General features: G+C 35.0%; 1 protein-coding gene across 1 annotated transcript; it reads right to left on the reverse strand.

Moving 5' to 3' along the window:
• Window positions 1-167: 167 nt before the first annotated feature.
• LMH87_003097 (uncharacterized protein) lies at window positions 168-1,937 on the reverse strand (the record flags this gene model as incomplete). The annotated part of the gene is made up of 1 exon (XM_056194661.1): window positions 168-1,937. One exon carries the CDS (start codon window positions 1,935-1,937, stop codon window positions 168-170), a length of 1,770 nt encoding a protein of 589 aa, XP_056051577.1.
• Between the last annotated feature and the right edge of the window lie 10,673 nt (window positions 1,938-12,610).

Raw genomic sequence — 12,610 nt, forward strand, 5'->3', positions numbered from 1 at the left:
AAAGATATTGGTGAAAATATTGGGCCGCATCTACATGCAGTCCTAAGCAGTAATACAGATACCCAGCGCCAACGACAACGATAAAAGCACCTATTAATTAGTTCAATACCAAAAGGTCTCCCCTTCACAATAATCATATACGTCGTGCCGTAATCCACCAGGCTCGTCTATTGCACCTTCACCACCTTGGACTTGGTCTCTTTCTGCTTCAACGAAGCTTCCACCCACGCATGCACCTCCTCTAAGGCCCTGCGCGGGCTCTTTTTCCTCTTGAGCAGGAAACCCTGCACCTCCGCCGGCGAAAACTTGCCCTCCGGAATACGCCTAGAAAATTCGACTGCGATATCCTTCATTTCATCCTCGTCGATGTCGATCTTGTATGCCGAATTAGTTTGCTCGTATATCATATTATTCTGCTTCGCCGCTGCGGGCTTCTTGACGGGCCCGTCGGACCTGCTCTCCTGGGCCTTCTTGGCCACGCGAGGAGCTTCATACATGCGCTGAAAAAGCTCGGCGACTTGAAACGCGCTAGCATGGCCGAATTCGACCTGCACATCTACGCGGCCGGGCCGCACTAGTGCCTCGTCGAGCGACTCGGGTTTGTTTGTCGTCATGATGAGCACGCGACCCTCGTGGGAGGCGACGCCGTCAATAGCATTCAGGAGACCAGAGAGAGAGATCCCCTTCTTAGGACCACGCTTTCGTTGGGTTTCACTCTGACCTCTGCGACGGCCCTTTTTTCTCGATTTAACAGGCTCTTCATCAGACGACGAGTCACTCTCGCTATCGCTGGAGGCCGAACCATTGTCTTTAGACTTGGAGTCCTTTTTCTTGTCCTTTTCTTTGCCCTTGCCTTCACCGTCAGCATCAGCTCCTTCTCGACGGAGACCAGCACTGTCGATGTCCTCCAGCAGAATAACGCAGCGACGAGGGAGCTTTGTAAAGAGAACGGCGAGATCCTCCTCAGTAACGCTGGCGTCCTGAAGACTGATGACATAAATATCGATACCAAATACGCCGGCAAGTGCAAACGAAAAGCTAGTCTTGCCAGTACCGGGGGGGCCGTGGAAGAGATAGCCACGGCGCAGCGGGATACCGCGAGACGCGTACCACCGTGGGGTAGCGGGGTGAAGGTATTCGTTGACATCGGCTAGCACGTTGTGCTTCTCCTTGTTGTCTAAAACGACGGTGCGAATCGGACGAACGGGCCGTCGAGCAACCTGCTGCCACATGTTGTAGTCGCGGCGCAATTCTTTGGAACGCGGTCGATAGATGGTCGTCTTCTGCGCCATGTCTTTCCAGTACAGTGCTTTGGCATCCGCCAGCAGCTCTTTAATAGGAACGATGGATCTTCCGTAGCACGCAATCTCAACAGATTCGACGTCCTTCATAGGACCCCAACCGCCGCTGTTGGCAAAAGATTCCTTGAACCGGAACAGTCGAAAGTATGTGCTCTTGTACCAGAAGCCCGTTCGCCCCAAGCCCGGAATGTAGCGAGGTGGCGAGGTGGCAGCCTGACGAGAAAAATTGAGATATCGGTTGTCCGTAGTCTCATCATCACCGCCACTGGTAAGAAATAAAGCCTTTCCTTCCTCCTCTTCTTCGTCGTCATCATCCCAGGCGCTTCGGTAGACTGTCTGTGCTGTGAGCTGCTTGCTGCGTTTGAGGGAGGGATGCTGCGCCAGGAACTTCATGACATGGTCGTAGATGTGATCATCCTCGCTTATCTGTACGGAGCACATGAGGAAACGCTGGATAACGGATTCCAGGTAGAAGTAGACCTGATTGAATATTTTGGAGAAACCCCATATAAAACCAACCGCAGTCAAAAGCAAGGAGGGGTCGATGCCAAACTGTGCTCCTAGAAGCTTGTACACAAATAAGAGCAATTGTGATAGCGGGGAGACGGAGCCAGCAGTCGTCAACAAAGTATCCATGATGCCGTGGGGAAAGCTGCCAGCGTCGGTTGTATTATTCCCCTCTGCTGCGTTGCCGTCTGTTGCATTCTGCTGCTGCTGAAAGAGAGGGGAGAATTGCATGGATAGCGAATCCATCATGGAAGCCATGTTTGGCATGGCTACCAAGCGAGACGAGGAATTAAAAGAAGAACAGCGCACTGCAAATGCGATGAGCAGTGACAGGGTGTCCAGAACAACCCGAATGAATAGACAAAACAAGTGTTATCCCTGCGCTGCGCTGCAGACTCTTTCGCTGTTGTGCTTATGACTTATACCAGAAGCGCCAGATCAGCCAAAAATGCACCAAGTGACTGGAAACCACCAAGAAAAGCAGAACCCCTCCAAAAGAGATGGGAGATTGACAGATCTAGGTTGCGCAACAGCTTGTCATCAGACTGGAAACTTGAAATAAATATTCGAAGCTAGCACTCACATGCCAGGGCAGACCATGCACGGTGTCGGACCGCCACCGACACGCAAGGCTGCAACCAAGGCAAACGTCACGGGAGAGATAGACGCTAGCTACTGTGGAAATTCTCGGCCGACGCGCACAGTGGCGAGAAATTGACGAGGCAAGAAACAAGAAGAAGCCAAGCGCCAGTCAGCCCAAGCAGAGAGCAAATGCACTGGGACGCTGACTAGTTATTGACAAGCCGAAGCTACGTCGAGGTGGCAACGCCTTTGCTCGTATTTCCGAGAAGACTGGACGAGAGGGTGTTGCCGATTGATCCATTTTTTTATTCAAAATATTCTTCTCCAGGCACCAGTGACTCTGCGATATCGATTGCCCTCGGGACCATGCCTCTTTGTTACAATTGTCACAGTCACACAGCACAAAAATTAAAAATCGACGAATCGGCACGAAGAGCAACACAGGTCGGGCGTAGCCTGTGGCGTTCACTGACGGGGCTGGATCCCCACTGTCAGCGACGACCGCCTATAGGTACCCAGTATGCACAAGGTGCCCGGTCAGACAGCGAGCTGCATGTACCAAAATGCACCATGTAGCTATATCGATGCAGGTGGCTCGGCCCAACCAAACCACGAATGGCATTGACCGCCTTTGACTTACAGAGCCCTGGATTTGGCCAATACCCCGGTGGAATGCATTCAGGCGGGTAAGGAATCCTGCACTACTGATGTGAAGACATTGAGGGCGGCTCACGAGGGTATACGTTTGCGGCGGCTTTCTTCACAATTTCTCCTCAATGAACGCGGGAGGTGGCATCGTGAGTGAGTCCCACGCTAAAACTTATCCGCTCTGTCACTGGGCAGTGCCCCAGCGCTCTTAACGGTGTTGTAACTTGTTCTAATATCTTTGGCTACGCCAGCGGTGTCTCATATCCACCTGGCGACAACCATGAGCGTGAGCATGGCTTTTTGCATGCTCACTATATCAAAATTGAACTGTGAAAGCTTTATTGAATAGACAAGGCAGCTGCGGACCCAGTGCAACAAATACTTTTCACGGAGCAAGCATTCCTGTTAAATGGGGCACTTGACCGGTGCGGAAAGTTTGTAGGGCTCCCCGTCTTTCAAGCTGCACGGGTCCCGACTTCCCTGACTTCGGGACCACCGTGACCCTCTACTTTTGACGACTGTCCTCGGTTTCTGTTTGTGTAACCCTAAGTTTAAAGAAAAAAAAAAATCAGCGGTGGCGGGGCCTGCGCCGTCATTTCGACCGGACGGCTCAGTTTTCTACCGAAGGCGAGCAATGTAAGTCTCAGCCACCATAGTATAACTATTCACATGGCAGAGAAAGCAAACCCGACAGTAGTTATGTAGCGCAAGAGCTCGTGCCCAACAGGCAAAGTCCACGCCTGTTGATGCCCCCCTGGCCCGGGCCGTGCTTGGGTACACATACCAGCAGTGATCATTCGTAAGAGCCAACGTGGCGGATGCCATCTGGGTCCCAGGCAACCAGGGACACGGCAAGCCGCAAGAATACTTGCCTTTTCTGCCGCGACTGTGGTGACTCATGATGCCCAGGTGCTTCTGTTCCAGTGACACTATGCCTACGTGGCTCGGCTGCAGGTCGTCCTAGCCCTCTCCACACACTAACGTCGATCACCCACTTGGGAGCCAACCCACCTGGGAGCCAACCCACCTGGGAGCCACTCTAACGCGTCGCGTCCGTCTCTATCACCTCCTTACAACAACCGCAATAACTCACACATTTATTATTATAATTTAATTCTTTTTTAATAAGAGTATTATAAATACCTATTATACTAAAGAAGACCTTTAAAATGTAATTTAAGATATTATTAGTAGTATAAGCTAATATAAGGCTAGTGTGAAGGATTCGGGCTTTGCCCGCTCCCTAGGGACTTAATACGAGAGCTTACTAAGCTCTTATATTAGGCGTAGATTATACTTACTTTATAGTGTAGATTATAAGCTAGATTAGGGGAGAGGGAGAGGGAGAGAGCCTCCCCCTTCTTTCTTCTTTCTTCTCTCTTTAAGAGAATTAATAACTATTATAACACTTACTTATAGTAGCTATAAGGCTAGTCTATAATAATTAATTCTCTTTATAAAATAAAGAATTATAACCCTTATAGTACCACACTAAAGACATTCCTAGGCGTATAAGAATAGTATAACGCCCTTATAGAATAGAATAGGAGATAAGCTAAAGAGATATAGCTCCTTTATGAATAAATACTACTCTTATAGAATTAGGCTATACCGCCCCTAGGAGTAACTACTATACCTTCTTCCACTAAATTAACTAATACTAGTAATAATCTAATAACCTATAAAAGGAAACCACTCTTATAAGGGGATAAATTTAATAGTAACTAAAAAGCCTTTATAAGCTAGAAATAGGCGATTACCTATAAGCTTAAAATTAATATAGAATTTATTAGGCCCTTAAAGATATAATTTATATATATTTAGTTAAATCTAAGCTTAGTAACTTAACTTAAAGTTATTATATACTTTAAGGTAGGTGGATATAATAGGGAGTCTAACCTTTATACTTTCCTAAACTACTTAAAGATAGTATTTAGTGACCTTTACTAATAGGAACTTATAATAATAAAGCTAAACTACTTTAAGTAAAGAGAAAGAGAACCCTTCTTATAGTTCTATATATAATTTAAATAAGAGCTAGCCCTAACTAGTAGCTTACTTTAAAATAATAAGGTTAAACTTACTAAGCTCTGCCTAGTACTTTTAGATATAATATAAAGGCTTATAGTTAGCTAATAAGTATTATAGATAAGCTATAAGTCTATAATATAGAAACTATAAGAACTCTCTATTAACTTAGAATTATATTAGATTAAAGAAAACTACTAATATAATATTTAGTAGAGGAACCTATTTCTAAGAAAGGACTTAAAAGGGGACACTTTAATAATAGGTATATAAGGCCTATATGTCCTACCCTCCTCTAACCTAAGGCCTTAAGGATAAAACTCTTTATATTAATAAGCTACCTAGGTAACTAAAAAGGTTCTCTAAAAATAAAAGGATATAGACGCCTACCTCTATTATAAAAAAGATAGGTACTATATTAGTAAATACTACCTCCTACTAGTATACTAACTAATAACTAGGATAAATAAGATTAATACCTATATAAAGGAGGACACTATATTAAATAACTTAGAAAATAAGGACGCTTAAAGAAAAGACTCCTTTTAGGCTAATAAAATATAAATATATTACTAAAAGACTAACTAAAAAATATATACTAAATAGAAAAAGTATAGAAGGATATAGTAGATAGAATAAATATAAAACTATTTCTTATACTAGCTATCTTTAAAACCTATACCCTAATAGATATCCTTATAGATTTAAAGTGTAAGTATTATAGAGCTATATAGGAGGATACTATAAACTCCCTATAATTAGAACGTGTACTACTCCCTTTATAGTAGTAAATTAAACTTACTACTAAAAACTCCTTATAGTTCCTAATATCCTATATAGCTAGGGTATAAATAGATATTAATAGTTAGGTATTCCTAATACTCTTTTATATTATACCTTCTCTCTCCTAGTTATTAATCCTAGGATTACCTTAACTAGCTTACTATAAATTATTAATAGATATAGAGCGGCGTTATATCTACCTATAGGTAGTAATAGGATAGAAGATATACTCTCTAGACTAACACTAAATTATATAAGGCTCTAAACTACTAGATAATAGCTAGTTTTACTAATAATTAAAATAGGATTAAACTATATATAGTATAGAGATAAAGGTCTTAGTTATAAGTATCTATAAAATTAATAGTATTATATAATATACCTTAAAGAGCTTAAAAAGCTTATTAAAATAGTACTAAGCCTTTTAGAGCCTATTTATAAGGAAGGATATAACTACCCTCCTACTATACCGTCCTAGTTTTAATTATAAAATTAAAATCTATATAAAGTTAGATAAGAGCCCTAAATAACTTCTATATAGTAGGCTATATTATATACTATAGGACTAATTACTTAAACTATATTACTAACTAACCGCCCTTTTTAATAAAGGCTAGATCTAAGCTAGCTCCTTTTTAGCTATAACACCTATACTCTTAGTTAAAAAGGTAAATAAAAGCTAGTATTTTTATATTAATTACTAAGGTCTTAACACTATATTAGAAGATAACCGCTACCTATTACTACTTATTAAAGAGACTATCTATTCCTTATTAACTATAAAGTAGCTTACTAAGTTAGATATCTACTCTACCTTCTATAAGCTATAAATAAAGCTTAGTTCTAAAAAGTACACTATATTTTATATAAGATTTAGATTATTTAAGTAGCTTATCTACCCCTTTAGCCTTTTAGGTACACTTATTATATTCTAATAATATATAAACTAGGTTCTAGGTGACACTCTAGATAACTATATTATAGCTTATCTTAATAATATTCTTATTTATAATAATAATAACTTTATTAACTATAAGTAGAAGGTTACTATAATACTATTATAGCTTAATAAGGCTAGACTCTATTTTAATCTTAATAAGTATAAATTCTCTATTAAGATAGTGAAATATCTTAGGTTTATTATAAAGGTAGGTATATTACTTACACCTAACTTAGAGAAGGTCTAGGCTATTTATAAATAGGAGCCCTTATAGACTATAAAAGGGGTAAAGAGCTTTCTTAGTTTCTTTAACTTCTATTAGGAATTTATCTTAGAATTTACTACCTTATTAGAGCCACTTACCTAACTTACTTAAAAGTATATCTAGTTCTACTAGGGGGGAGAGGAGGATACTGTCTTTAAAAAGCTAAAGTTATTATTTCTCTCTAAGCCTTACCTTATACTCTAAGATCCTACTAAGAAGGCTATAATTAAAACTAACTACTTTAGTGTAGGGCTAGGAGGTTACTTATTATAACTTAATAATAGGAATATTCTATACCTAATTATATATTACTCTTAGAAGCTAATAATAGTAAAGTAGAATTATACTATCTATAATAAGGAACTCTTTACTATAATTAAGTATATCTAAGTATAAGAAGTAAAGCTTTAAGGGTAAGAGTACCCTTTTACTATACTTACTAACTATAAAAACTTAAAGTACTTTATAAAACTATATATTATTTTAGAATAATAGGCCTACTAGGCTAAATTCCTCTCTATATTTTAATACTATCTCTACTACTAGCCTAGCCCTCTTATATAATAGCTAGATATACTTAGCTATTAGGAGATATATAAAGATAGACTAGACCGCCTACTAATAGGGATCCTAAGGCTAATTAATATTACTATAATAAAGGATAGTCCTTATACTAGGGTACTAATACCCCTATTTATAGATAATAACCTTAATATACTATAAGAATTAGTAGTTTAAATAGACCTAAGCTATATAATAAAGATCACTATAGTCTAAAATAACACCTATATATTTCCGCCTAAAGCTAACTTAAAGGATTAAGTAGTAGACTATACTATCTCTGCCTATTACTACCTATAGTTCTAGGGCTATCTCTAGGTACCTAATTAGGAGCCCCTTACTATTACTCTAATTAAGAAAGTATATACTAACCCCTTTTTAGTATATCTAGGGAAGAATAACACCTTCCTCCTCCTTATATAGTTATACTACTAGTCTAGTATATTATAGGATATTATATAGTATATCTTAAACTATACCTATTTTAGAGCCTATAAGTCTAGGAAACTATAATAGGGCCTCTTTTAACTAATACTAATAGCTAATTACTATTAATAATAAATATCTATTAACTTTATAACTAATTTACTAGTATAAGATAGTAATATACTATAGTTCCTTATAGTAATTATAGACTAGCTATCTAAATTTATTTAACTAGAAGTAATAACTATAATAATAGCTAAGGCTTATACTAAACAGTTTCTCTTATATTAGTAGCGTTTCTATAGCTTCCCTAAGTAAATTATTAGTAATAAAGGCTTTAACTAAGTTAAGGAATTTTAGTATATATTATACTACCTAATAGGCACTAAGTAACTTCTCTTTACTATATATTACCCCTAAATAGATAGTAATATAAAGAGGGTAAACTAAGAAGTATAAGTAGTACTATATATACTTATTTTATACTTATAGTATAACTAGATATAATAACTACTAACTATATAATAGGTGTTAAATAATAGAGACTCTTTTATTACTAGTTATAGCCTAAACTTCTTACTTTATAGTTATAATAAGGAATTAATCTAGACACTATAAGAGGTAATAATAATACTAAAATCTCTAATAAGACACGCCTAGATATTTCTTAAATAAATTTAAGATAAAGTTAAGCTTATATAGTCTATTATTATATATATATAATAGTAATAAAAAGACTCTATAAATTAGATATATTAACTAACTAAATAATTCTATATTAATAATAAAGTATAGCTTTTTTTTTAAAATATTATTATATTATAGCTAAATAAGAAACTTAACTAAGTCTATATAAAATATATAATAACTAATATATTATTACTATTAATAGTTATATTAGATATCCTTAGTAATATCTATAAAACCTTCTATATTAACCTTATTAAAAGAGCTACTACTAATCCTTTACTATCTTAGGCTTATAATAACTAGACCTTAGTACCTATACTAGTAGAAGATAAACTAGGTTCTAATCTAGCTAAAAAATACTTTATTAAGAAAATCCTATACACTTAGAACGCCTATAAGCGTATAAAGAAAAGAGAAGTACTAGTAAAATAGACTAGCTATCCTACTCTAATATAAGAGCCCTTAGTAGCACTAATAAATAGTATAGCCCTATAGGAATTTAAAGCGGAATAAAAAGACACCTAGACTAATAATAGCTTATATATAGCTTATTACTATATAGTAAGAGCTACCTAATATTATAGAAAAGATATAGGCCTAAATTATAACTCTTAGAAAAATTTAATTAATAAATAGTATATTACTATAAGAGCCCCCCTAAGAGCTTATAGCTTCTTTAATACCACACCTAGCCTTTTAGTATATATAACTTAGACCTATATAGGTATTAGAAAATAAAAAAATAGTAAAGCTATAAGTATATACTAGTATAATATAAAAGACTAGGTATAAAAGGCTAAAAGTAAAAGGAAAAATAGGTGGGAGTATAATAGTACTATACTAGGTATATAATAAAGATATCTTACTCTTTATTAGTAGACTACTTATAATTAGGGCAGGGGGAATATAAATAATAATAAGTGTATAATAAAGGTAACTTAAAAGAGTAAGAGTAATAATAGTACCTAAAGTAGTAATAACTAGAACTATAGTAATATAAAGAGTATAAAAAGTAACACTTATCTTACTTATTATTAAGATAGGTAAAAGTATAGTATTAAAAAGTAGTAAGTATAGTAATTAATATAAGGGTGGCGATTATTTACTATTATACTATAATATTATAGTTATTATATTCTATAATAGTAGTAATAATAGTATAGTTCTCTATCTATATAAATAATTAATAGTATACTAATAGAGGAGGAGTAAAGGGTATACCTAAATAGCTTAAAGGCTAATAGCTAGTCCTTAGAAGGCTTATATAGTTTATACTATCTCCTAAAAGAAGTTATAACTCTAACTAAAAGTAAAGGCGAAGACTATTTATAATAATATAAGAGGGGGTAATATAGATAAGGCCTTAGTTAGGGGGGGAGTAATAGTAAATATATCCTAAGTAATATAAGGCTATAAGTATATAAACTTTAAAGCGCTATTATACTAATAAAGAGCCTTTTTAAAGGTAGGTATAGTAATAAGAAACTTATACCCCTTTTAGTAAGGTATACTAATAGCTACCTTTATAATAGCTCTCTTCCTATTAATAAGAGACTATAAACGTTTAGTAATATAATAGAGATATATATTATTAGTAAAAAGTGCCTAGTTATAAATATAGGGCTTCTTTTTATACTAGTAAACTAAATAGGAGCTAGTACTTATCTAAATATAAGTAAGTATTAGATTTTTAGTAGCAGTATAAAGGTATATAAGGTAAAGGTATTCCTCCTTATTCTCTAATATAAAAGCCTTATTATCTAAATTACTAATAATAAGAATACTATTAATAGAGTAGTAAGGGGCTTTATGCCTTAAAGGACTAGCACTATTACTACCTTATAGTAGAGGAGGGGGAGGGGGAGCTATTATAGTAGATATAGTATAAAGGCGTTAAGGAATAGTAAGGGAGTTATCTAGATTTAAAAATTAGGAAGTTAATAGTATATAGGTAGAGGATAGAAGGTAGAATATAGTTATAGAAGTTTATAAGAGGTTTAGTAGGATAAAGAAAGGAGATAAGATAGGGATAAAAAGAAATTTATAAGAAGTAATAATAATAGCTATAACTATAAGACTTCTTTTATAGGATATTTACTTTAAAGATAAGTAGTATTATAAAAGGGCCTTAAAGGCTATACCTAGCTTTAATTATAGTATAAAAGTAAAGTATATTATAAAAGTATTATATATAACTAGTTAGGGTAAGTAAATAAAGTAAGGTATAGCCTTTATAGCCTACACCTAGCCCCCTATTTATATATAGAGTACTAGTATATAAGTTTCTCTATATTATAGTATATATAGTGGAGGTATAGCGTATAGTATGCCTGTATAGTATAAGTATATAAGAATAGTTAATCCACACTAGGACACACCTATACTAGTACGGCGATAAAAAACCTTTTTCTAGTGGCCGATATATATATAGTGTTAACACTACTATTTTACATCTATTTTAGCCTAGCCTAGGAGGAGAGGGGTATATAAAGGATTTAGGCTTTACCCGCTTTTTAGGGACTTAATATAAGAGCTTACTAAGCTCTTATATTAGGCGTAGATTATACTTACTTTATAGTATAGATTATAAGCTAGATTAGGGGAGAGGGAGAGGGAGAGAGCCTCCCTTTTCTTTCTTCTTTCTTCTCTCTTTAAGAGAATTAATAACTATTATAGTACTCACCTATAGCAGCTATAAGGCTAGTTTATAATAGCTAGAAGATATTAGGGAATCCCTTAATAAACCCTTAGTGGCCGGCTAAAGGGAAAACAGCTTAAAAAGGATGTATTTAAATAGATATAACGCCTTTTTAATACTTAAAAGAAGTATCTCTATAACTAGATTCTAATTTAGGATATAGTAGGCCTTACTCTAGCTTATAGCTAGGTCTAAGAGATAGCTTAGAAAGTAGCTGCCCTTAATAGTAATATAAGACCACTTAGTAAGAATTAGTTATAAGGATTCCTTTATTAAAATCCTAAGATTAAGACCTTAAGAGGTAAGAGACTTAATATAAAGAGGATTAATAGTATATTAACTAATACTATATAGGAATTCTTTCGCCTTATTAACCTTCCTGCCCTTATAATATTCCTCTTAAGCACTAATATAATATAGATAAGATAGGCCTAGTAATAGGCTAGTAAGAGAATAGCTTAGTACTAAGGTTATTAAAGAAGTAAATAGTAATAAAGAAGTAGTCTAGGCTATATTATTAGAGTATAATTATTAAGTGTATTTTAGCTACTAAGAAGAAGCTTAACCTACTAGTTATCTTCTAAGGTAATAGTGTTTAATAATAATACTTCCTAAATAAACTTAATCCTTATACTTATTAGTATTTTAAGGCTATAAAGAAAGGTTAGATAAATAATAATATTACTCTTTACTAGCTTAAAATAGTCTTTATCTTAGAGATAAAGCTATACCTACTAAACTACTAGTTACTAGTTATTAATAGCTATAAAAGTTATTATACTACTAAATTTCTATAAGAATATTACTAGAATAACATTTTTATCCTATTCCTACTAGTATATAGTAGTTATATACTTTAACCTCTTAATATAGCTATCTTTAGCCTTATAAAGAGGTATTATATATTATATCTTAAAAAGTATCTAACTATTACTAATTTATCGCTACTTAGTAAAAAGATCTTCCTAGAGTGTTATTTAAAGGTATAGGAACTTAGAATTACTAAAGTAAATATTATTACTAGCTAGTAGGCGGTAGGACTTTAGCCTGTTAATATCGTGAAGCTATTACTTAGTCTTTTACTTCTTTTAGAGACACTATAACGCCTAGCTACTCTAAAGAAGCCTTAGGCGCCTTTAATAAGCTACTATATTAATATTATAACTCTATCTAATAGCTAA

This window comes from Akanthomyces muscarius, chromosome 3, assembly GCF_028009165.1.
Source record: "Akanthomyces muscarius strain Ve6 chromosome 3, whole genome shotgun sequence".
NCBI classification, from domain to species: Eukaryota; Fungi; Ascomycota; class Sordariomycetes; order Hypocreales; family Cordycipitaceae; genus Akanthomyces; species Akanthomyces muscarius.